Source organism: Platalea leucorodia (genome assembly GCF_965183815.1).
Source record: "Platalea leucorodia genome assembly, chromosome: 8".
NCBI classification, from domain to species: domain Eukaryota; kingdom Metazoa; phylum Chordata; class Aves; order Pelecaniformes; family Threskiornithidae; genus Platalea; species Platalea leucorodia.
Window position 1 is genome coordinate 2876936 of NC_138830.1, and position 27782 is coordinate 2904717.

At 37.5% G+C, this 27782-nt stretch overlaps 1 protein-coding gene across 1 annotated transcript in view; it reads right to left on the minus strand.

The window, feature by feature from the left end:
* NAALADL2 (N-acetylated alpha-linked acidic dipeptidase like 2) overlaps positions 1 to 27782 on the minus strand; it is a gene marked incomplete at both ends in the record, with an annotated part of 378476 nt that overhangs the window by 84482 nt on the left and 266212 nt on the right. The window contains one exon of the mRNA XM_082321017.1: positions 3588 to 3734. Within this exon, the coding sequence (XP_082177143.1) occupies positions 3588 to 3734 (147 nt within the window). The remainder of the gene's footprint in view (positions 1 to 3587; positions 3735 to 27782) is intronic.

Genomic DNA, 27782 nt, shown 5'->3' on the forward strand with positions numbered 1-27782 from the left:
ACAATGAAGAATTCAAAGAGAAACTGAATGCACGCTCTCCAGATGGTACACCGCCATATCCAGTGTTTTCAGAGTTATTCCTAATTTACAATCAAGTAACCTGAGCTTCAGTCACGTTGTTTACAAAATAAAAACACCACAGGTGAAGAATTTACGTCTAATACACTAAGCAGAATCATGATGAACTGTGATGTATCCAAACCCATAGTTTTGTCTGTTATACGCATGTATTTTCTATCATTATGGAGGATATTTATGTATTACACCTGTTATACCATTTATTGGTTTGAAAATACGTTGTTATACAAACATGACTAACATTTTCAAGGGCACAGAAATGGTCAACACATGAAAAAAAATCAGAATTTACTCACTTGCTCCAATTTGTTATTCCTGATGTACCAACGACCATACGATCAAGTAATTCCATTGATATCTAGCTCTTATTGCAGTACAGAGAGTAACAAAGACAAGTCTGTGATCTAAGACCTCTTTTATTTTATGCTGCTCTTTTTTGTTTACGTAAAGCTAAGTGAAGATGTTTCTAATACTATTCTACACTGAGGCGAGGACTAATAGAGTTATAATCATGGGTTTTCAGTAGTAAACTCGCATTTGAAATCAACATTACTTCTCTCTCTGGAGGCTCTACACGGTCACTTGGATGTAAATTAATCATTAACTTGAATAACATGACTCCTCCTCAAAGTAAGAGGATCTGCAGTGTTAGGAACAGCTCATCAGCCTTTCTCCTAATACATTACAAATCAGAATGTGACCCTCACACGGAGGTAAAGCCAGTGCACCAGAGGTTAGGAAGAGAGGAAGGCTTTCTTCATCAACTGCAAGAGAATCCTTGGAAATTGGGTTAATGTTACGGTTTTTTCCACTTGAGAAATTCTTCCAAGTTTACTTCTTGCTTGCAGACTAAAATGCTGCCCATTTTCTGCTAGTAAATAAACGAGCTGCATTTTTATACTAGTGGCTGAATACCTAGCATGCACTTTACTAGCTCACAGGTCTGACCACAGGCAGGTGCCATGCAGATTTAACCTCCCTGAGGCTGTGGTTTGCTGTATTAGGTAATTTCAAGCAAGACAGTTTTACTTACTCTTCTGATCTGACTGTTTCCTCTTGCAACTTTTATTTCCTCTTATTTACTCCTCAGGTTCCTGCCAATGAAAAGCTTTTCCAACCTTCTCTCCGAAGACTGGCATTACACTGTGTAAGAAATGCATTTCTAAAGCTGACCTCTAACTGTTGCTCTGTAGGCAGACTACCAGGCACAGGTCTTGGGCTTTTTTACTCTAAACCAGTTTTTTTTTCAGTGTGGAATAGCATCAGTTTTATGTGACACTGCATGCTGTCTGACAGGTGGATAAAATAAACAGCTAATGTATATTCCAAAAGAAGAGGATTTCCTCAGTAGGTCACAGCAGAGAGAGAGACAGCAGAGGAAACCAACCTGGTAAAATGATAGTCTACAACAGCATGTCAAAACATCCCATTTCTGAAATCTGTTTTCCCAAATCCAAACCTTGTTTTGCAGTGAAGCTGACAAAGCTGAGGCATAGTTTAAAAAGCTGAATGGCTTGGAAACAAACAAGCAAAAATCCCTCCCTGTAACTCGACTGATTATTTTCAGTCACTAACCTGCACAAGAGAAATTCCTACAATGTTTGTTAATACGGCTGTAAACCCAGAATAACTTCTGTCTGCCGTATAATAGTACCATCCCTGGTTGATACAATAGAATCCCCAATAAACAACTGCAATAAACAGTAAACAATAAACAGATTGTTTGTCTGGCAGAATATAGCAAACTAGGAGAGACAATGAGCCTGCGTCTTGAAGGACTTAATAATCAGTACAATAAGTAACAAAAATATAGCAAAGAATCCAAGTTTAATCATCCCGTGTAACTTCATTTTCAGGAAAAAAATCCATCCTCTTGCCGACAGAAATTTACACGCTTTGCTAAGCAGATTTATTTCTCGCATGAAATAAATCTCAGGGGGCCAAGATCTCCTATGGTCTGAGAGGTGCAGTACACCAACTTCAAGACTGCAGATTACGCTTACCACAAGTTTATTTCTAGGAAATCATTTTGCAAGAATGACAAAAGCTGAGTTTTCAACAACGAATGAAATTTGCTGTGTCATATTTAATGAAACATGAAAATATCCTCTTCTGTCATTTTAATTACATTGCTGAGTCATTTCCAGCATTGTGCTGAGACAAAAATGCACATCTGCAACACTGACTGAACACGAAGAATAACTTCGGTAGGATTGAAACAGACAATAGCCAAGGGAACCTTCAGTGTTCATACTGTAAATGTTGCTGGGAAATACTTATTATTCTGATATACCGAGGTTTGCGGATTCTTTCTCATGCTCTATAGATCCTGTCTACGCAGATCTGGAATGAAAACTATGTGGAATAGCTGCTACGTGACAACAGAACTTTGCGCTGGCCCACAAGCCTGTCATAAACATTGCGCTCACAGATCTTCTGCCTTCACATTTTCCTTACAGCCTTTGCCTTGCGTTTAATCTGAAATAGAATACTTGGCCTAATAGGTGTAGTGATGTCTAGAAACAGAAGTCTCCTTACTTATACAAATTCTTGACTTAATCTATTTTAATTTACACGACAGCACCACAACAATGCTCCAATATTTGGCATGTTTCTGTTTCGTTTTGCATTTGTGCACCAGAAGCATATTAGCATGCAGTGCCAGGAAGCATTCCGTTCAACTCTGCTTCAGCTTTGTTCTTGAACTTGGAAATATATGCAGATAAGCACAGCGCAAGAGGAGGAATGAGGGGAATATGCAATCAATACATTGTTGCTTTTACAAGAAAACACACACCATTTCTCATGACCACTGTATCTTGAAATAACTAATGCCAGGCTTCCTGATCCTTAGCGGACGAACTGAGGGTAAGCTTGAGCTGTCCAGGTGCAAACATAACCTACAGTAGTGAAGAAGGACAAACTTTCCTGACAGTTTATCCTTGTCCAATTCCAACCTGGTCTCCAAACAGCGTAACATGCCTCTTCCTTCCACTTACCTTGCAGAGGACACTGGACTGAAAAAGAACGCGGTGTTTTGAAGACTCCAATCAAGCATACAGACCTCTACAACCAACACAGATACTAGAGTCATATTTTGCCCACAGTAGGAAAATGGATATAAAATTCATTTTGAAGGCTGTCTCATCCTACTGTGCAGGAAAAATACACACATCAAAACCTGTTTCCTCTATGTTGAAAGCAGTCTGAAAACAGATAATGTGTTAGGTAATATGTAATCTATAATACTATCAGCAATATTAACATTTTTAACATAATGTCCTCCAATTTTTTTTTTTGCTTTTCATTTGTTACAAACATTTCTCTGTTTGCATGCCATACCCCTATAAAATCAGTCACTTTTAAGCTCTGTGGTAATCCCCTGAAAAAATGCACTTACAGGAGATAACTTTCCACTACAAAACGCTTGTCATGTAAGGATATAATCTGAGAAAATCTAATTCTATCTTTCTGCTATTTTCAGTTTATCCATTTTTATTCATAACTACCTCTGATGTTTTGATGTCCTCATAAGAAAACTGCGTGGCAGGTACTCCAAGATGGTTGATGAAATAATCCGAATCTCCCTGTATCTGCACAGAACTCACGTTAGATCCCGGACATTTAGTCTTTTCCACGCAGTTGAAACTCTGGCTCTGAAAAACAAACACAAATCAAAATTCTACTTACTTATGTGCGACCAGACTCTTAACAACTTGTATCAATATCTCGTTTATACAGCATTCTTTGGGTTGAAGCATTTTAAAAACAGGCTGGAACTCACACTGGTGCAAACAGGTATCAGCTGATCATACGGAGTGGTGAGTGAGCCTACCACCCGTTCACCCTCTATCGATATATACTGCAGTCTTTGGGATCGGGCACGGCAGAGAATGAAGTGTAGTGCAACATGGCTTTCAAAGGACAATGAAAGTCAGATCTAATTGAAATGGTAGGAGGGGCAAGAGAAGCCGCCTTTGGTAAGCATGTGAAATGTCCCGTACTGGGCGGATCGGAGGTCAGCCTGGACCCTTTTGGAAGCAAGTTCTGAGATCTTCAATGGCTACTAAGGAATCAATGCTTTATTCAGTTAATAGCATGCTCTCTAACAGCAAAACGCTAAATCGGATAATCATATTCAAGATATCTATGGCCTATGAAATGCTGGCAATGGAAATAATTCGCTGCAATTGCGGAGTAGGGGTTAAGAGAAAAAAAAAAGGCTAAAGATACATAAACATATTTTCTGGGTAAATTGGTTAAAACAATTCTAGTCAGTGACATGTTTGTATTTCTTTCACCTAAGTATTTAATGGTCTAATCTTAGCAACAGAATTGCAATAAATATAAGATGAAAACTGGAAAACAAGCCCAAGAGTGAGTGCCACGTATTAGTATAGCTTTCAAATACATTAGGTAATTAAACACTTAATAAACAGTAGGCACAAAGGCTTTCAACATCTATCATAGGAAACAAGCTACTTAGGTTTCTGTTCAAGAATGTTAAGAAGTTGAAGTACTAGAGAGTCTTTACATTTAGCTAACGGTTTATATAGTATAACATAACTTCCTCAGACCTACCTACTAAATTACTACCTTGCTACAAGGACAGTGTAAAGATTAGTTCTCCTTTAATACTAAAATACACCAGATTCTGAATATTAAAGTTCCTGAGGTTAGCAGGAAAATGTTTTAAGAGTTAGAAAGAGACAAATCTGGGTACTTTTCCATTTTTAAATTAGCATAATTATTGCTTCACAGTTTCACTTCAGTGCTATGAAGAATGCAATTGCATATTATCCACTATAAATAAGGGCTGCAGATTCTCATAGACAACTATTTTAAAATACCTTCAAGAAATAGCTTCCATTTCATAAGTATTTTTGAAAGGCGGCTATATCACTCTCTTTTTTGTTAAGCTTTTCTGCTCCTGCCATTCTTACATAGAATCACAGAACGCTTTGGGATGGAAGGGACCTTTCAAGGCCATCCAGTCCAACCCCCTGCAATGGGCAGGGACATCTTCAACCAGATCAGGTTGCTCAGAGCCCCGTCCAGCCTGGCCTTCAATGTTTCCATGGATGGGGCACCTACCACCTCTCTGGGCAACCCCTTCCAGTGTCTCACCACTCTCATACACATACATTCATACACATACATTCACAGTTGTGCAAGGTCCGTCCAAAAAGACTGAGAGTTACAGTCAAAATAGAAACAAAAGATCACTTTGGTATGTGCAGTCCACCTCTAGTACATACTATCTCCTTTAAAGACATCCGTGGAGCACCACGATTCACAGAAGCCAAAATTCTGGCTCTCCATGGCACAGTAAGAAAAAATAGTAACAATTAAACATTAGCATAGCATTAATCTTAGGTGTCATTTGTAAGTCATAGTTGTTAAAACATTGCAGACAAAAGTTTAAATCAGGGCTTTTGGGGGATTTTTTAGATTTAGATTAAGAGATTTTTTTAAAGGTTTTAAACCTGAAGGCATGTCTTTAATTACAACTTTTGTTCCTGTGGTTCACTCCCCCTTTACACCATTCTGGAGAACGGTTCAATCACATTGAGAAGACATTTAACAACATCACAGCGTGGCTGTTCAAAGACATACAAATCCACCTGCTATCTAAATAGTCTCAATAAAGTCAATAACCTTGTTTTTTAAAAAAACAAAGCTACAACAGAAACAGCGAAAGCCCAAACTCTATACTAATTTCAAAAGGTGTTTTTAAATAAGGACATTTTATCTTCTACAATCTTTCCCAGTCAAAAACACTGGATAGCACACATCCACATGTAAAGGCATGTTTATAATTTTATGCATATATATATATATGCACAGAAGATCCATTCTTAAGTGATTGCTCCTTGCAGGAATTATAAGATGTTTAAGTACCACACAGTGTACTATACAGTGTAAATATCTCCTAACTCCCTCAGACTGCCCAACACAGTTGGTCAAGTTTCACAAATGATGAGTAGTCCGTTCTTCCTTTAATGTTTACAAGTTTACTGAATGATGTGAAATACAGCTTTTGGGTGCAATAGGAAAATCTCTGAAATAAGCAAAAACCCCAGAGTTACCTACCAAAGGAAATCACAAAATTAAATAACCAAATTAAGCCCAGCAAAACTGTTGGGCAAAACACTTCAGTATCAAAAAAGACAAACAGCTGGAGAGTCAACGACCCATCAGCAAGCCACATACTACACGGAAGGATCTTGTCTTTCTAGAAAGACCTGATCCTAGCTCTCAGTAAACACAATGGCAGCAAAGCTCTTCAAGTCTAATGCTACTTGCACCTGCTCAGCTTAACAACTCATGTAACTATCGTGCCTATCCAGAATTAATTTTCAAGAAGTAATTAACAGCAGGGTTATCTTGAAACACGGTAAGGACCATCAAAATCTTAATATATGCCTCACAGAGATAAGGAAATGGAGCAGGGAAATGAATGTACATTTTGTCCTTGCAAATCTAAATCTTTATACCTTTCACTCTACTTAGCGAACATTAACCTTTCGTCATCTCCTATGTATTCATATCTAGAATTTGTTACAGGATTTTCAGAAAAGGAATACTGTAAGCTGCTGATTGGAGGTACAAGTGTGGACTTGGAATTCACACCTGGAATTCCCAATTGGAGAAGGGGTAATAGAGGGTAATAGAAAGGGAAGACAAGGTTTCACACAAGGAATAACATTTCACACAGCAAAAAAAAAAAAAAAAAAAAAAAAAAAAAGCCAGAATTTTTTTAATCTGTGAGAATTCAACTGGTGTAACTGTACAAATGAAGTTCTAAGGCATTTTCCATTAGTGTCATCTCACCTATACCCCAAAATTGTTGGCTAAGTATCAAGAACATTAGAAAGCTGGATCATTATTGCCATCTCCTAAGCAGATTAGGCTTCACAAAAAAGCAATCACGGTTATAGATACTGCAGGGATACAGCTAGCAGAGTATTTTGATATTGTTCCCCTTTCCGTATTGTTTCTAAGAGGTGAAAATGATGGCAGAGTCAGTTAATACTGAATATACACCAAGCCATTTCTGCTAGCACACCAGGAACCGAAAAGAGATGCCTTCTTTTTTCAGAAAGCCAAGCCTGACTGTCAGCCAGCATTCTGCCCCTCAGAAAACACTCTACTGCATTCCGTTTTAACGATTCCAAAAGAATCTGTTACTTTTTTCCCCTCGCTATAGTGCAAATGAAATATTTTTTTATGTATGAAAGTTTACATATGAAATGTTTACAGAGTCAGTTAAGAGTACAATGAGATACGGTCCTTTTTGTTTTTTACATCACCATCCTTCGCGGTACAGGATTTAGACTTTTTATGACAGCAGTGTTCAATTCCATCGTGCCAGCATCTTAGGAGTTTAACTGCTTTGTTCTACTTTCGCTGTTCCGACACACAAGCCCCTGATAATGTCTAGTTCAACAATAAATATTTAACACTGCACTAACATGGGAGAATGCTTTATGTGCAAGATACTGTTCTCTTCCAATTTATTTTTATTGTTACGCAGAGTCTACAACATCAGCATTCTTCAAGTCTTTGGCAATGACTGCGAACTTCATTTAGTGTGTTTTACATTCATTAAACAAATGAAATGTTTCCCCAAATTAATGGACTTTAAGACAAAGAATAACGGCCTACAATCAATAAAACTTCCACACCAATGAAGTGCTGTTAAACTAAAAGGTAAGCTTTTAACTTACTCAATGCAAGAACAACAGCCCCCACACAGCATACCATGTATTTCACATACAATAACAAGTCAAAGCAAATCAGAAGTTGAAGGAATCAGCAAAGCAAGCCTCTTCCTCCACCCCTGTCTTACAGTTACGAGAAAAGAAAGTGAGGAACAATTTCCTAGAGTAAGATGCAAAAATGAGACAGTCCTAGCATGCAGAAGAATGATGGCAGGCATGGGAATGATGGGAGACGGGATGGGAGTAATTAGGTGGTGGGAGATTTTAGGCTGTCTGCTTGCCTAAATACAGGTGTCTAATGCCATTTGAGATGTTGCGAGGCATTCACACAGACGTAAGGGACACGGGAAAGGTGTATCTTACTGGATCAGCATCTGTAGGAAGGAAGCACATCAAACCTCAAATGGGATTAAACTTTTTTTGTTTCTATGACTGAATGGAGTTCCTTTATTACAGTTCAGCCTTGTATTTATTATTATTGTTTTGCAGGTAAAAGTGACATCAATTAAGTCTAATATCAACTGCATTTATAGCATTAAACCCAGCAGCTAGACACATAACTGAAGCCATACCTACAAATACCTGCTTACAGGACTATTACCCACAAATACTGGCTACGTTCGTAGTTGCTGCTTTCATTTCCTTCCCTCCTCATCCTCACCTAGAAGAACCATTAAATCTTTGTTTGATCTTTCCACACTGAAGACACTACTGTTTCTGACACAGAAATTAACTTCGAAGTCCACTTAGTCAATCAACTGGAAATATCGTTCTTGTACCGTGTGGAACACTCTCCTACCAAAACGTACCAGCACTGTCTCAAGTTTCTTTCAATATGCACCGGTCAGGGGAACCAGGGAAAGATCGGCTGCCAAAACGGTAACTGCAGTTTGTGACAGGCAGGACAGCTTCCGTGCTTGGCAGCAGAATGCCTGATCCTTATGCAAGCCAAGCAGGCATCAATGCGGAACAGAGATGAAAGGCTGACTGAAAAAAATTACTGCTGCTAGGAAATGAAGGTCACTCCTAAGAAAAATACTACTAGGGGACGTGGGCCACAGAACTGACTGGGGTGCGGGTGAAGATTACACCAGCGCCAACGCCCAGGAACAGAGGATTTAGAAGCATTTTAAAGTTCTTCCATGCCAAATAATTTGTCAATCATCACGTAATAGCAACTGTGTATCACTTCGATGTTCTGCTTTCCCTTTAATTATTTTTTACCCACCAACTCATCTGCTATTCTTGTATGCTTAAATCTAAAGTGGTGTCATTTTCAAAAACCCCCTCTTTATAACATGACAAATTTGGTTAACTCTACTTCTGATAATCCACAGAATCTTTCCTTTCATATATGCAAAAACAATTTGTGAGTTCCCAGTTTGGAAAAGAAGTTTAATTGCTATGCATTACTTCCCCAGTTGCAGTCAGGTCCTACTTAACGATCCTTTAAATGTTAGCTTTTATGTAGGAAAAAAAAATATTAAAATCTTTAAAAATGCATCTAGCATAAATTATCAGCAACATGCTCTGTAAGAACTAACTCCCTGTCGTAGAGCAGGCAAACATTTCTTCAGCTGGTTAGTCTTACAGTAAAGCACAGCTAATAGCATTATTTAGATCACCGAGTTGCTCAGACTGGTCTCCGCTGTGTCAATCAAGCCCTCCCTTTAGACTGGAAGGAAATCAAGCTGTGTGGTTAGACAGTAAGCAAGGAGTGGTTCATGTCAGTGCAAGGACACGCATGCTATTCGTAACCGAGTAATTTTATTTCTCTGGAGCTCATTTTGGTTTTCAGCATCGTGTTACAGGTTTATATTACAAATCTGAGAAAATGAAGAGTACCATATGGCCCATTAAATACATTTAATTTGGATTAATGTTATAAAATAGACCTGACACATCTAAAGTATAATCAAGTGGTACTTCACTGCAGACCTTATTCTACCACTAATTAGAGCTAAGCTTTCATAGGTACCTTTTGCTGCAATGTTAAGATCCTGGTATAAATAAAAGCCTATGCTAAAAAAAAAAATAATTTATTGGGCATTTCTACCATTCATCTTCCACCTGGAGGCGGGTACCTGTCAGTCAGTTCTGGTCACCCTCCTTCCTTTATGTGACTCCAGCTGCAGTTAAAACCTTAGCAGCTTTTGAAAATGGATTAAAATGTCTAAGTAGTTTTCAACAGGACCAATTATTTTTACAATGTGTCAGTGATCCCAGCTCCAGAACTACAGCAAGGAAGCTTATTCTTCATGATTAATCAAGCTGTGTTTCCTGAGCTGAACCACCACCTGTGTTAGTAACTGGTGCAAGGCAAACGCATTTAAGAAGCAGAAGCATGATAAGACCACCTAGATGAAGTAAAATTATCTAAACAAAGAGCTACAGAATTTATTAAATTAATCACAGACCATGTAAAAATGTAGAAAGAAACAGATTAGCATCTTTATTACTGCAAATGCATTATGCTACATCATCATCAACAGGTAGGAAAGGCCACAGAAGCTGCACAGCAAAGGATTCACAAGTATGTCTGTCTCATCCATAAAAACCTCCTAGACTCTGACAAACAAATCACTAGAGGAAGAAGGCCTGACAGCTCTTAAAAAAATGTTATTAGCTGTTTGCTAATAACCAAAATCTACTAAAGAAATATGCAGTTTCTAGGAATTCCATTAATTCTACGGCAAGCATACTCCTCTGTTTTCCCCCATCGGATTATCTGGTTTGGCTATAAACATCCTGCTTTGCTCTGTCTTTGCTGATTAATCGTATATATTGCTATCAGCTGTTTATAAAATTATTAGGGAGATTTAATACAGCACTTTCCCCTATAGACCTCAAAGTACTTTTGAAATCAACTCAAGGTAAGCAAGGTACCTAATATTTCAGTCTTACCCAACATCACAGAGCAAAGCAACTAAATAGAAATTAAACGCACGGCCTTTCCCAAATTCTGAGCCTTATCAAACTGTCATGATTCAAGTACGTACAGAAAAATAATTCTAAATTATATCCACTCATTCGCTCTTTGCATGAGAAAAAGAAAAGAAAATCTAAATGTGTCGATGATAATTAATATGCTATATACAGAGAATAGCTGTGGTTAAAATAGCCTAAATGTTACACGCCGCTACTGTGATGTGTTTGCCTACTTACACAATGCAATCATCTGATAACCTCTACTATTTTAAGCACATAATAAAAATATTAAAAAAGGGATGGGCAGACTATAATGTTCTGCTATAGACAGCAATATTGTATAAAGCTGTGATTTCAATGCTTGTGCATGTCTTTTACATCTATTTTGGCCGTGACGACAAAGTTCAAAAAGCTCGTGCAACCCAGTTTCACAACGGTCTTTGACTTCTTGATGCTGTAGGAGACACTGAGACACAACTGAACAGCTTCATCTGATGATACTTATTCTACCGGTTAGCACATTTTAGTTCAATATTTATAACAAAGCAAAGTACAAACACTGAAAAAAACGATCACTCTGTAGACCACGCCTGTAAGTGTTCAGAGCAAGATAAATATGATTAAACCTACACCAAGAAATCTTCTGAGGTAGAGTGGCTAAAACCTGCTGCTTTTAATTAATTTTATATTTAGAATAAAATAATTCATTAAAAAGGAATAAAATGTTGGATCCTTAGTTTCTCAGCAATTATTTCTTCCCAGCTTATGCATATTTTCATTGAAACATGTATGAAGCTTTACTGAAAATATCTAAAATCGGAACATTATTAATTGACCTTTAAGGGCAACATGAGGACTCCTAGGGAAACTGCTCTGTAGCACTGCAAAATCAGTCACGGAAAAGACGCATTTAACTCAGAAATTTTCCCTAGTTTTCGTTCTTCAGTATTATCACAGTAAAATGAGAGACGTTCCTTGTACACACACACACACACGTTTCATTGAGAGGACTACCTTGTCACTAGGGAAAAACAACTCCCACAAGTACTAGTGTTTATTTAAAGACATCAGGGACAAAGAATTTAGCATCATCTTAAATTCTTCTGATACCCATCACAGTGCAGGTGAGTCTCAACAGATCACTACAGCTGCCAGGGATCACCATTCGCCCCTTAGAAATCCCCCCCCCCCCCCCCAACGTGCTCTGTGTTTTCTTACACAAAAGCACTGCACCTGGAAATTTCAAGAGTAAACTCTTTTCTAGCCTGTGTGGGAAGAGAATATTGTATTTTCACAAGCAAAAACCGCCTCTCGGATACGACGACATGGCTTTCAAAGAACTGTCCTTTGAAAATGCATGCAGGCATCCTGCATGACAGAGAAGACCTTTGTCACCCAGGGGGGCAAAGGCAACTGAAAATTGTGACAACTGCAATGCTCATAAAAGGTCAGCTCAAACTGAGATTATCCAAGACCCAGTTCTGATACTGTATCCATATTTCTGTTGAACCAAGGAAAATTCAGGCTATGCAACACAAGGTCTCATACTTAAACCTCCAGTTTTACCTTTCAAAAAACTGTAACATAATTTTGGTCTTTTAATAGTGACTTCCTAAAAAAAATGGGAAACTATAATACCTGCCGTTATAAAACAAAGCATAGAGAAATAGGTATGTTTGGTGTGAAATATTTAAATATATTGTTATACGTTGTACTACTTTACGCATTTAAATTATTTTTTATTTAATTCACAGCTACAAAACATGAGACAAGCATAAACCTGTATTGTTTGTTCAGGGCTTTGTTTTCTGCTAAGCAGCATTTGCATGTTTTGAAATCACTGTCTCATTTTTAAAAAATATGACCATCAGCGTAAGGTTCTATAATAAATGGGACCTCACAGGACTGAACCACATTTTAGATACTGGTAATAAATACAAAAGCAAGGTAGTAAAAAATTATATAGTGTAAATTTAATTTCCTTTACTGGACTTTTTCTTCATTTAACTTTATCTACTAACAGTCTCTCTCTGATTCCTGATGCTTTTTATATGATAGTGAATTACATTTATCCTTCCTATACCTAAATTGAAGTCATATGCCTCATTAACTCAGATATACTTGTTGCCAACACCCAGTACAAACTGCTAGGAATTTTAATGGCTTTTTTAAGGGAGGTAAAAATCAAGCAGGTATGCTCCCATTTGATAAGAGAATTTCAGAGCAATCACATATTTAGAGCTAAAATTACAGAGCACAAATTACCTAAGTGGCAAGCGTGCAATTGGAACGCCATCAGCAGTCCCAAACTTCTCAGTACCTCAAAGATATAGAGGGTTACAAGGTTTAACACAAATAATTAAGAAATTACAGAACATAGCTATGGTAGCTGTGTTTCTCCAAAGGCTGCACTTACCCCAGACTCCTACACCCACCAAGCAGGAAACGCACAAAGTCCTGCATTCAAACTTCTCCCGTATTTTTCCATCGGCACAGATAAAAGCAAGCTCTCCAGCACCTCACGTAAAGTAACTTTAAAGGCTCATTTGCCATGACCACAGGCTCAGCCTCAATATTCAGTGTACTACTTTTATTTATGGTAAAATTCAGAAAACAGCTTAAGATCGTATTACATTATGACAGACACCCAGCAAAGAATTAACAAAGGGAACTTGTCTCCACACCCAACTCTGAATACAGTGAAAACACTGGGTGCTTTTTTCCTTTAGAGCTTATATTTTTAAATCTAGTTTTTAATCCAAACTATTTTTGAGCATGGAATGGTTGCATTTGTAACTAAAGGATGCAGTCAAACCATTTGTCGGTTATGTAAAAAGTAGTACTTTCCTGGACTTAATGGTATTCAAGCTTTTTCTTCCCGATATTCAGTAGCAGGAATGCTGGTCAGTGTTAGCTGTCACATACCCACTGAGATACTGGGAAACCTAGGTTTAACAAAACGCAAATTAATCAGTTTTAGTATAAAACGCTGATAAATTGGGATTTGATAAGAACTGCATCACTTCCCTCATGTTTTGTGCCGTAGTAACACTTGTTGCTAATATAAAACCACTGCCTAAGTAGGTAAGAGGATTAGGATTTGACAACAAGACCTCATTTTCAAATAGTTGATATTTTATACTCCATGGAAATAGCTGTGGCTTGTAAAGCATTTTAAATGCCTAAAGGCATTCTCATTCTATAATACGCAGAGACAGAAATACTGTGAACCCATTTCAGTGTAGTCTAACTCTGTAATGATCAGGTTCTGCCACGCTACTCATTTTGGGATGCATCATTCAAACCCTCCAAATGGATATTAAATAATTCATGCCAGTGAGATTACAGTCTTGCTTCTCCATACCCCACAGGAAGAAAAAGAAGGGAGAAGTTAGTTGTCTCTCTAAAGGGGACAGATAGGTACACTCACTCTATTATCTGAAGCGTATAACATATCCTATTTCAGGATCTCATAAGTGTCCCAAACAGGGCAGTCATTGTGAGGCTGGATGTCAAATGAATATGCAATTCCATATTGTTCACTGGTCTTCAATATGCTTGCACAGAAAGACAAAAAGTCAGGAGAGAAAGCTTCCGCTACGTACTTTCCATGAGAAGTGAATTAAGGCTCACCTAGAAAAGTAAACTATGAAAGTAAATTTATGGATTATTTTACTGATCAACACTAGCCCCATTAGTATGCACAGCAGACACCTGCAGAAGCTGTGTTTCTCGGTTAGCTAACCAGATGGCTCAAACGACCCCATCACTCTATCCTACTTTAAAAAAAAAAAAAAACACAAAAAAATCCAAAACCACACGCAGAACAAAATTTGTATTTGTATTGCAGCGCTTAATGTCAGAAATTAGGCCCACAGTTAGTTGTAATAGGGATACTACAGTGTGTAACTAATTTGTATTTCCCCAAACTGTCAGCATTCACGTCACACTTCCTCTTTCTGAACTACACGGTACTTGTGATCTGTAGTATTTGTACCAGAGATGTTTGATAGCACTACTCCCCCCAAAAAACACTTGTCAAAGTGCAAATCAGCTCACCAAAGACATCCTCCTGAGCCCCATCATAAAGCTGACCCAGAAAGACAAATGCATCAGATCTTCAGTGAAAGTCAACCTGCGACCCTTTCCCCGTGCCGTGGATTGATTCACTGTGCTGAGATCTAGAATCTGCTACTTACGAACACGACATCAAGTGTATCACTAGGAAAAAATTATGTCATTTATCCCTGTCACACATGTGAACTTATTATGTGCCACATATTCCCTACCACTCTCCACACACTCCCGATATCCAATATCATCTCAATGCCTTTCCGGAGCCTAAGAATCCCACTGAATCGTACTGCACCTCTCTAACAATACACACAGAGGCAGGACGGACCCATAGCAACACATCACCCAAGTAAGAGGGGACACAGATACAAATAAACATGGTCTAACAAGTGGAACAGTCAGGTTTTTAAAGTGGAGGAGAAATTTGTGGTCAAAACTTCTGTTTTGTCACTGTTATCAAAGACCAGAGTAAGTTCAGTTGGAATATACACAAATGAAGAAACTTTTTTGGAAAAGAACACAGAAAATCACGTGTAATACTCTGGAGGAACCCTCTTGCCACACTGGTAAATTATTGCAAATCTCCCCTCATGGCACCACCCTGGAATAAGGCCCAAGTAATTTACTGCTGGCAAAGCTTTGTCCTGCCCTGAAACCTCTGGTCTGACATTTAAACTTCTCGATAGCAACCATGCACGAACAAATCACTGCCTTCCCAGTCACACACACAAAAATATTTTTCATTCTTTGAAATGGAAAGTCACTCCTATCAGTCCATACAGAGCACGAAGGTCAATAAACTACCATCATATTTTTCATAAAAAACCCCCTCTTCTGGACTTCAGTGGGAATTGAGCAAAGGGAATAACAGTACTTGCACTTAAGATATCAAGTATCTGCACCAATTGCATTTTTCAGAAAGATCACCACGAAGCAGATTTATTAAAGTGTGTCAGCACCACAAATACTGGTCTCCAGGCTCCACTGGGAGATAAATTAAATGATCCAAAAGATGCTAGATGATTTTATTTTCTACAGCGGTGCTGCAAAAAATCTTTGGGACAAGTGGACCACTGTAAGCCCTCACTTAGACAGCGTAATGCTCTGACGCTTGCCCTGACCGGATTCTTCCAACTTTTCTCTACTTACACCATAAGGAAGCATCCTTGGAATTGCCTCTGTACTGGACAGGGAAACAATAACACTCAGGAAAGCCGAAGAACAAAAGCCAGAGCAGGGAAAGCAGTAGTGCTGCTACAGACAAATGGCTTTTTCTTTCTGGTTTCCATAGAAGTTCACTCGACCTTGGTTTCAAGAGCTACGACATATTAAGGCTCAGGAAAACAACTTCAACTAATTGAATAAAATGTGATTTTAGCCAGATACATGAAACTGATCTAGTCCAAGTCACTTTGAAAAGATTTTCACCATAACACACAGGAGCCAACTATTACCCAAAACTCAGCATACACCCAAATGACGTGCACCCTGAAAAATTACGATTATTATCTGAGATATTTCCAAAACCTATGTATAGTATTGAACAGGAATACTTTAATTTCTATGTAACATCAAGTACTGGAGGACTAAAAACAAATGGAAATTTTGATAAGAAAATGTGGGGGTTTGTTGCTTACAAGGGTCCAGGGATATGTCACTGCTTTTTCATAACAAGCAAGCAAATCACAGAAAGGCTGATAATGTATTTTATTTCAGAATTTATTAGTACAGATCTATAAGACTGAAAACTGATAGCTTCTAACTACTGCACAATATAAGAAAAATATGTATTACATTACAGGTTTAATCCTCCAGATTCTAATCTTCAAAACTTAATTTTGCTGCAATGAAGCCAAACTTTCTGAAGCAACGCCTGCCCAGTACGTAAGAGAGGAATGTTTACACTGCGCACATTGACAAACCAAATGGACAAAGCCAGCGAAGTGCAATCCACAGCTATTTACTCTTATCCGGTACGGAAAACTAATGACACCTACATGTACGTATTTTTGAGAATACTAAATAGTACAGTATCTACGTGAACTTTCAAAGGTGCAGATTCTAGTCAGCGGCGTGGAAAAAATTTATTTCGCAGACCAATATTTTTAAATGGACTAAAGTTATTGAATCACATAAATATGAGCTCATTTTTTCCTCAATATTAAATCTTTCTCTGTGCACTCCATCTTCCACAGTTTGCATCTCTGGCCTCACTGCTATAATTGTATATGCAAATAGATCTATGGATATGAAGCTCAGAAGTATTATTCATAGATACAAAATCAAGCATGCATATATATACACACACACGCACATTTTCAAAATACAAACAGACTGGAAGTTCCAGGACATGATTTTCATCGGACTGGTTGTTAGTATGGTTGGTTAATAGAAATCACATGTAAGAACACAGCTGTATATACTAATATCGTTTCTGTAACAACTGAGAGTTGTGGGTCTGAAGCCAAACACAACAATTACATTGTCTACCTTATCCTTTTCTTTTAAAAAAAGGAATATTCTTTTACTGAGATCACTTGCTTTCATGTGAGTAAAGAATACCATATACAAAAAAGCTGATCTATATCTAAAAATACCGAGATGAAATAATCCATCTTTTCCAAAGTAATTTGTTCTAATGTTTCATTGCCCTCACTTCTAAAATAGTGCTTTTTAGTTCACACGTGGATTTGTATGGTTTTATTTTCCAGTTTTTGATTCTTATGCTACCCTTTATGTTTTAGCATTCACATACTTTAAGAATAGCAATTTTCTATCCAATAAATAACGAAGGTGTTGAGTAGCACTGAATCTAATGCTGCTGCCTGAAAAACGTTGGCAGGACAATCTCCATTCAATGGTGATTCTCCATTGATAGGTAATACCTTTGAAGGTCTATCAGTCAGCTTCTGTAAATTTGAAATCCGTGGGATTAACTACTATCGTAAAGCACTGTTTTTATTGTGAATTCCACAGAGTACCATACAAGAGGTTCCATAAAAGTCTGTGCTGCTACCTTTATAAAATAAACATATAATTCCTTCAAAAGATTAAAAAAAAGTTTCATGACAGAGATGTGTTCTGTGAAAAAATTCTGACTGGCATTAATTACCCTCCTTCTTCTAAATCCTGTTTAAATCAGTTATCGCTTTCCTTTATTTTATCTTGGGTTATTATCAAAATTAATCAATCTACAGTTAAGTCACTGCAATTCTCCTCTGTAAAGCTGATTCAGCTTTAGCACTCTTTTAGCTTCTGGGACACCCTTAGTCTCCGTATTTCAGTGCACGTAGCTCATTCAGCCTACCGTTCAGTTTTGCTACTCTGGGCTCCGTTGCCTTATGGGATCCAGAGACTCTCCCGAACAATTCCTTCAGCTTTCCTCTTCTTCAGTTCCCTCATAGGATGCCATACCTCTTTAATAACTTCCGATTACAGACTCTGTGCAAACTTAATGTAGCAAGACTAACAAAATTACCTATATTGTTTTCCCTGATTTTTATGATTTCCTATTAGTTAATCCGAAAAACTTTAGTCATGCAGTAAAAACTAATCCAAAATTCAGCTGCTCCTTTAAACTGAATTTTTTTCAGAGTAACGTTAATCTGAGACTGTCATTTTAAGAGGCAAATTACCAAAGCACCAAATTCTTAACACAGTTAACACTGAATAAGATCAAAAGTTTCTACTGTCTCTTTCCTCTTGTACGTCTTTAGAAGAGCTACAATAAAAAAAAAAAAAAAAAAAAAAAATCAGCTGCTAATTTCCACTATTTCCCAGTTCTATGCAAGAAAAATCACCTTACTACCAGATTTCAATCTGGAGCTAGTGTATGCTCCTTCTTACCATTCAGTGCACATCTTTGATTTGGCCTTCTAAAATAAAAGGCTAACATCTTCAGAAGTGCTGAATGACCGTCAGTTACACTGATGTTCTGGAGAAACAGCAGATTTTCTTGTGAATAGTAGTTTGAAAAGCTATGAAAACGAAGCAAATTGAATAAATCTGAGGGAGATATATTATTCTTTGATAAGTCTATTAACAAATACATGATACTTAAAAAGTCCAAAGGAAAGAGATTATAATGACTTGTTCTTGTATGAGCAGTATATTTAAAAAAATGGTAAAATATTCATTATACAGCCCCAATCTGGGACCTTTACAAAAAAAGAAAAGAGAAAAAAAAAAAAAAAAGAAAGAAAATGCTGACCTGAAGCTGGAACCAAAGATGAACTTTTATTTAAAAGGAAGGAAATGTAACAAATTACTCACATATCTTTCCTTAAACTGTACTTTTCTCTTAATCTCCACGCTACTAAGACATAAGTAGCCATGGAACATTCGTCAGGACGCTCATTTGTAATGAAATATTCTGTTTCTCTAAGTCTCTGCATGTTGGCACAATACAGAAACACTGGTAATTACCATCCATTATGCTAACATTTGCCGCTTTCTTGAATGGCATTGGATGACATACCTAGTTTGAAATTTCAGAACTTTATTTTTTCTAAGAATATTATTTCTAAGGCTTTTTAAAGACTGTGATCAAAACCAGCAATGCGGATGAGTTCTAGAGCGGAAAATTTCACTCCAAGTGCTTCATTTTAACACACCGGAGCGCAGCCTGATTGACTTATCAGAACACTGAAAACCAGGTTACAATTTGAGCCAATCATGCCGAACTAAAAGGAGCTATGAAAAAAAACCCCAACCCTTCTAATGTAGAGTTCAACATAGAGATTGGAGATAAACAGTATTAGTGTACATTAAGGGGGCTAAGGATATCCATTGAAAAGCATTAAAGAAACTTTTATGTCAGGAATTATTTTCAACGTAGCTGTCACGCAGTACATACTAAAACTGAGTAGAAATCCTGACTTTGTCATTCATCTGCATAGCCAACCTGAAAGGAACAGCACCCCAGCATCTCTTAGCCAGGCCTCCCTACTGGTATTTCAGCCTCTTCCTCCCTTCCACCAGCCCCGAGCCCTGCTGCTGCGTTGGCCCTCATCTTCAGCATCAGCATTCCCCGGTAGCGCTTTCCCGCTGATCCCAGTGTAACCATGGCAGACAGCGTCAGAGCGTCATGTGTGCTCTTCAGAGAACATGAGCGTGGACCACATACATCATCAAAGTCTTTAGATTAAAACAAACAAGCAAGAAAGAAGTCTAGTGAAGCTTCTGGACCACATTTTTGTTTGAACTTAAATGGTTTTAAAAAAAGAGCACTGAAGCCTAATTTCAGACTCGCTCAGAGAGCTCAGCATTCACTGATGCCACGGTGAATCCATATTTAAGTGGTTATTATCAATTAGCAATGATAAATTTCAATGTCATTAAATTAACTGATTTACTTAAAAAAAAAAAAAAAAAAGTAAGCCTGAGTAATCCGAATTCAAGCTTTTGCCCTAACACTGCTGCCTGTCAGGAAGGTACTGTAGCAAGTGCTGCAAAACATCTGGAGAAAGCGACCTGGCTACAGAAAGAAATAATTTACAAAAATGAAGCAAGGGTGATCCTAAAGCATTAGAAAGCTCACCCAATCAGGGATCAAAAAGAAGTTTAATTCCAAATTAACTGGCTTAAATCTGGAATGTCGGATACCTGCATACTGCTTTCAGATCACCTACAGATCAATAACAGACCCGATGCAGAAAAGATTTTGCAAACCATTTCAAACAACAAACGAACTTGAGAAAGTAAGAGTCAGAAGTAATACATGAACACAAAAGACTACATCCAGGAAATTTCATTCAACATTAATTAGTCATTTACACAATGAAACATCTTGCAACATTTTCAACATTATACCTGAATTCTGCATTAACCACTTACACTGTGCAATTTACAGAGATTACAACTGCTACTTCTTAAGCACTTTTAAGATTAACGAGTGAACTTAATGCCGAATGTTTTAAGAGTGTCTAAATGTAGAACAGAAGTCTGAGAACTCATATCCCTTTCGTCATTTGCCATGAGATCTGGACTAAATTCCCTCCTTTTCCTTCTTTGTGACTTTGTCAAGTCCTATTCATCTCCCCATGCTTCACGTTACCTTTAGTAAAAGAGATGATTTTTGTTTTCCCGTACTGTTAGTCTGTCTTGTCTCTTGGGATATAATTTTCAAAGGCACAAAGGCCAATCAGGACAGTATCTTCAACTGAAAGCCGATTAAGTTTAATACCTTTAAGTTTAACACCTGTATCTTTGAAAATCTTCTTCATGTTTGAAGTGCTGTATAATCAGACTCAGAATTCGTACTAATTTGAAACTATTATAATATCATCAATACTAAATTATGCGAGCTATCCATTTGTTTTAAAATTAAATACTCTGATGGAGAAGACCCAAGATAGCCTTAAAATGTTAATGCATGATGCAAAAGCAACGATCCAGAGGATGCTCTGGCTAATTAACAACCTCTAGTCTCAGACCTGGAATGATAATACTGATGAGAACACTGACAAGGGTTTAATGAAATTCTGAAAGATCCTTGGGTTTGTGCTCCATAGGAAACAGAGGGGGAAGCAATAAAATATATCTAAGGAAAAATTCATAAAGATCTTAGTTAGAAACGTTGATACAGGCAAATATTTTAAGGGTCAACACAAGTAATCGCGCTGGTACAGTTGATAGAGCTAGCTCCTCAACTTGAAAGAGGGATGTCGCAGGCGCACATCTCACAGAGAAGCAAGGGGGTTATCACTACGCTTTTCAGCAAGGAACACATGGCCCTGCTGCTGCAAGAAAGCACGTGCTAATGGTTGCCACCACGACGGAGGTAGTGTAATTCTTCCAGGACAACATGAGAACAACATGGATGGGATGAATTACTCTACCACAGAAGGTTTTCAGGATTTCCAGAAGAATCCCAGGACCTGTGCTCATGCTGTCTGAGATTCAGAGACTACTTAAATATTGCTGTAGTTTGCTTGGTAGTGCTTCAGCAATATTAGAATAATTGGAAGGTATTTTACTCAATAACAGTCGGATTCAGTTAACTTACCTCAGCAGTTAATTACCAAGGACTATGCAGCACTCACTGACGTAAAAAATACTTTAAAAAAAAAGGCTCTATGTCAGAAAGTATTGGGGGGGGGGGGGGGGGGAGCCAACTCTGCTGGAAATCCAGACTTCTGTAGTGAGGGAATAACCTCAAAATCCCTCTCATGTTTTGTCCCACTTCTACATCAGTGTGGCTGCACTAGACCTCATTTAATTCCTCCCAGCTGACATTAGTTTACAGGAATCATAACAAGGACCAAAATATTTACGCTAAAGCCAAGGCAGAGTGTGTTCTTTGTGAAGCATAAACACATTGTCCCAATTAAAGGTCCCACATGAGTTCTCCTCCTTTCACTTAGCGTTACAGCTCTCTTTTTAAAAGGTCGTAGGTAGGCTGCGAGTTAAATTATAAGAGTATTGTGCCTTGAGCTACAGCGTTACTTACTATAAGCAGTGCTGCACAAGTGTCTAACACTAAATCTGCACTGAAGAATGCTGCAGAGTACCTGTGCCTGCTTTGGTGGGAAGTACAGGATGTCAGAAAGAAGACATGATCATAGAAGTTATGATTATTTATTTACCACTTTCTTTGAAAAGAGGGATTAAATACTAGAGCATCAAGTTCAGATGTCAGCAGGCCTACAAGCTGCTTCGGGAACCCTAGAATGAGCAGATGCTGCCAGCACAGAAGCAAGGCTTCTCAGCACAGTAGGCAAAGGTGATTTTTGCTACCTTAATGATTCCATCTTCATCCTTAGGGCCACAAAATTTAATTCATGGAGTAAATAAGTAATTTAAATACAAAGTGAGGATGAGCTCTTCAGGCCACACCTCTGATTAAAACAAATAATCCTTGCATTAGGGGAGAACAACTAACCTCCCCCATGCACCAAGGGAAGCGTTGGCAAAGTGCCACCCTAACATTATCTCCTCAACCATTTGCCTTCTTCATCCGTGCCTTAAGACAGCCTTATATCTTCCTTTGTCTTCAGGACAAACTTTCATTCCACAGCAACAGCAATGAAGTAGTGAAACACCCTGCCCCACATTCCCAGACACTGCACAGACAAATCAACTCATATGGCTAAGTACTGCCCTGGCGTTCACGCAACCTGACCCTTTCAGATAATAGTATTCCGTTTCATTTTGTAAGAACCAGATTTTGAGACTTGTTAAAAAAGAAAAAAAAAAGAAAAAAGGAAAAAAGAAATTGAGTGTTCATATGGATACTTCTCCTACCTGACACCTGCAGAAACGGTAAAGTGCCAGACAGCAAAACACACATGTACGGCATCAATAGGTCAAGGTCAAGAATGAACAACACATAGGACAATATACTCTTATTTTCTTTGTAGCAAAAAATGTGGTATGGATTTAAGTTGATTACCTAAAAATACAAGCTGCCGTATGCACTTGCCAGAACCGCTGAACCAATCAATTCTGTACATAATAATTTAAAATGCCAGATAGAGAAACCTAATTGGGCTGCCCTGCTATGATTTTAAAAATTGCTTGTTTTGATTACCTGCCACTCAGGATCTCTCTACCACTCCTCTCTTCTAAAAGAGAAGCTATTACACTTGTTTCCACCATGATAGTTCTTCTTAAGTTAACACATACACCCACACATATCATCTACCTTATCTGACTTTTGTCTCAACTGTTCATGTGTAGGAGGAAAGACTAAGTTGGGAGAAAAACATTAAGTTAAAAACAAGCATTTAAGTACCCTATAAACAGGGTAAAAGGAAAGATGATTCCTATTGCAATTAATTTTAATAAAGCGTAGATGATACTCCTTTTAGTCTCTCTTCTCTTGAAACAAATGGATTTCTTTCATCACTCACAAGATAACGAGTGTCACCTGTATATCTCTGAGTAGCTGATACCAAAGGCAACCAGTTTTTGATGAGCAGGATCAGATGCCTTCAGTAGCTCTGTCTGCACAAACGTAATGCTCTTTTCATGGAGAATGCAAGCCATACTTTTTCGTGCTGAAGCAGAAAACTCTGTCATTCTTACAGGGAAATAAATTAGAAGTCAAGACCCAATTCCTTCTATCTTGTGACAGTCTAAATCAGGAAAACTACAGTTAAATCGCTAGGGTTACAGCATTTTATAGAAATACAAGTGAAACTAGAGTTCCATCCTCAACCTTTTCTTCATTATCAGAACCATGAGATTGAAAAAACCCACAAATGCAAACACAAAGCGATTCTGCAGAATAAGTGAGAGATACCTCAGCATTGTGAAACTAACATCTGGGGACTAATATTTTTAAAAAGATGTGAGGAGAATCAAAAGGCAAACTGAGATTTACACGAGTGAGAATTAAAAAAATGTTTTACAAAAGACATCCAGATGAAGAGAGAAGGCATTTGGATGAGACGTGCTGTTCTCAGATTAACTAAGCTCAGTTTATGAAAATGCCTTTGGTTCCAGGTTCACTCACTAGTCAGCTACCTCGGTTTACAAACATATATTCCATATACTCTTTGCTCTAAAGAGGCATTAAATCTCTGGATAACCAATCGGGATACCGTTTATAACAGCAATACAAGCATACCAACAAACAAAAGTGAAATACGTTTTTTTTTTTCTGATTAGACTCTCTGTAGAGTCACTTTGACTCTACATATATTTTTCTGCCATTTTAGCTCATTGTAAAATACTAGTGGAAGCGCAATGGACTCAAGTGGTAATCTTTGGCAAAACCAGGATTTAACAGAGACTGTGCTTGCTTGTCTGAGACATATCAACTAATTTCAAACACCAAATTTCACACTACCTTTGAGGAAGATGGATCAGTTCTCTGAAGCTGATATTCAGTGTATAAAGTGTATAATTTTTTTTTTTCTGTATAATGGCAGCTTTTGCTCAATACATAAAAAGGTCGTTGTAAAAAACAATAAAGATCACCAGTGGAAGAAAGGGAAAAGGAAGATTAATCTTCAACTGTGATGACTTCAATAGATGAAAAAAAATTTCCAAATATTACTGTGATGGAAGACAAGCACAGATCATCTGAGAAAGTTGTAGAATTTTGTAGACTGGACGCTGAAACACATCCCAGAGACTTATTTTTGCAGCAGGATGAGGAGTTGGCTCAGTGATTGTTTGAAGTCCTTACCAGTTTTGGTTTTGTATCATCAAAGGTGCTTTACATATTCATTTGCACATACATTTTACCTAATCACACCTTACGTTTGGAATCTGCAAAATAAAATTCTCATTTCCTTTATAGAAAAAGAACAATAAACCAAGCAAACTACATCTTTGTGTTTCATTTACAACAACGATCCGTTAATTTACAAGGAGAAAAAGATTTTATGTGATTTTTTTCCCCCAGTTCCCCAGAGCCCCAAAGAAGAATCCACTGCAATATAATTGGTTCCAAAGCACCCGCGATTCTGAACATTCAGTTCCATTTTAGCTGTGCAGGCAACTGTTTTACAAGCGTACTTGAACATATTTTGTAAATAAGATTTATGATACTTTTGTGGTGTCTGGAGTTAATTAAATATTTTGAGTGACAACTGCAAATAACTACCACTACTTGTTTTAAATAAAAATCTAATCATTACACAAAGGTTCATAAGCAGACCAAATGCAGCAAAAAATTGCAAACAGTAAAATACACCATTACAAGACAAACCTTTTAAAAATAATGAACCTAAGATCAAATAAGATGTTTTGTAATTAGCATGAAAGACAGAAATTTAAAAACATGATACTACTATGGAGTTCATGTACACCAGCTACCATGTCAGTCTATTCTATATAACACAGTATTCTCTTTTGTTCATAACTTACTACTTGGTAGCCTACAGCTTGATCGTTTCAGAGTTAAAATGACCTTAAAGAATTTTTCCTTTCATCCTAGTGCCAACTTGAAAGAATAAAACAAGTTTTAAGTATTTTTGTATTAATTTTTATATGTTGCCTAGTAGCCTAAATTACTACTTTTCTACCGAATTTCAACCTCCTTCATTTTTTGACAGAAGTATGAAATAAAAATGTGCTAAACTTACAGGATTTTAAAAATTATACTTGACACTTGTCCATATCATGACAGACAAAAGCTATTTGAATATTACTTATATCTTAAAAATATCTTAAAAATATATCTTAAAAGCTATTTGAATATTACTGATGTTTCAGAACAGATATGTATTAAATAACTATTGATGGTAGAAAACATGGATAAACTAAGGATAACTCTTCCACAAATGTTTAGACGTATTTTTGGACTCCAGAGTGCATTAACCAAAATTAGGAGGTGATCTTGAAAATTCCGGTTAGCCAGAAGGTAGCAAATCCCTTCCTTGACCGCCACAGACATTGGTAACATACGAAACAGCAGGAGGACCATCTAAATCTCTACCCACACAAACCCATGAGTTGTTTATTAATCTTAATAATAAATATTGTTTTTCTTTTCCATTCAGACACAGAATGCCACAATTATCTAGGAGAGCTCAAAAGCCTATGGAAAAAAAAAAATCAATAGCAATAAATTAGAACCTGATCTGTGGTTTTTTTTTAAAATCTTTACAAATAAAATTAAATGTGATCATTCTCACTTTAGAGAACAAGATGAACATGTTAACACTGAGAGGAAGTTAGTTTCCAACTTGATTTTTTTTCTTGTTTGTTTTTAGAAGATTCCCTCCTTCTGCTGCCAAATTTCTTATTGAAGGTAGAACATCCAGCCCTCTCAGAGTAATTACACAATAAGACATCTAATCACGAAGGGGGCGACATGATACAAAGGTGAAAAGTTAGCATCTGCCCTAAATGTTAGAAGGCTCGTCTTGAAAGAGAGCCTAAGCATTAACGTCTTAAAATAGATGGCTACAAAACGGGGTTTGAGATCACCTTCAAGGCTCTGTCAAGAGACAAAGGTTGGAACTGTATGGCCTGTTACCTGCCAAAAGAAAGGTTTTTGCAGAAACTTCAGGAGAACTATTTCCTGCATTGTTGCTTTTCCTGACATCACAGATCATCAGCTGTAAACTTTGTCCCTGTTACAGTCAGTGAAGTCACATTCTGTGTGCACATAAAGACGGGAGCAGTACTACTATGGGAATTACGCTTCTTTGACTCATTAAATGAAAATGCATTTCAACTACTTAATGACTCAAACCTCATGAATAATTTGGAAAACACAGAGATTTTTGGCTTAAAATTACTTGTGAAATTTCCTGGTAATTCAAATTTCCAGTTTATGCAGTGTCCTGATAGCCTCCCTTCTGGCCCTGTTTAGCACTTTTTCACAATGGACAAGACACCACCACCAGAATATTCTGGTGGTAAAGTGAACAGATGAAAAGGGCATGAAAAATGAACGAACAGGGAACCCTATTATAGTTCAAGTTGATGCTTGCAATTATTCAAGCTATGACAGCTTTAAATGGATATGGAATGTTTTTCCCCACTTCTTCCACAATTTGAGTCACTATATACCATTCCCTTTTTATTTTGCGTGCATAGTTTAGCCATCACAAACTTTTGGATCTGAAGAATTCATCGAAGGCTTTTACTAAGTTCTTGCCAACAAAGATGCCTAAGCTTAAAGAATTTTTTTTTCCTTTGGATGACTGACACTGAACTGGCCAGATGTTTGGATTTTTGGTTTGGATTTTTTTAATTCCCAAGTTAAAGACAAATTAAAATTCCCAAATTAAAAGACAGGCATGTAACTAAAATATAACAATCACCATAATTTTAAGGTGATTTCTAAACCGTTCAAATTATAACTTTGTTACTAAGTCTATTTCAAATATAATTCCATCTAATGTACAAGTGAACGACCAAGCACTAGACAAAGCCAGCCTATTACGAGTTCAGAAGTCACAGCCACTAGACTGACACATGCACTGCCTCTGGATCTGACAGATCCTGCAGGTGAACCTGAACGCTAAAACACACAGAGAGTCCTCTGTGCATGCATGACAAGGGCCCGTGTTGGAA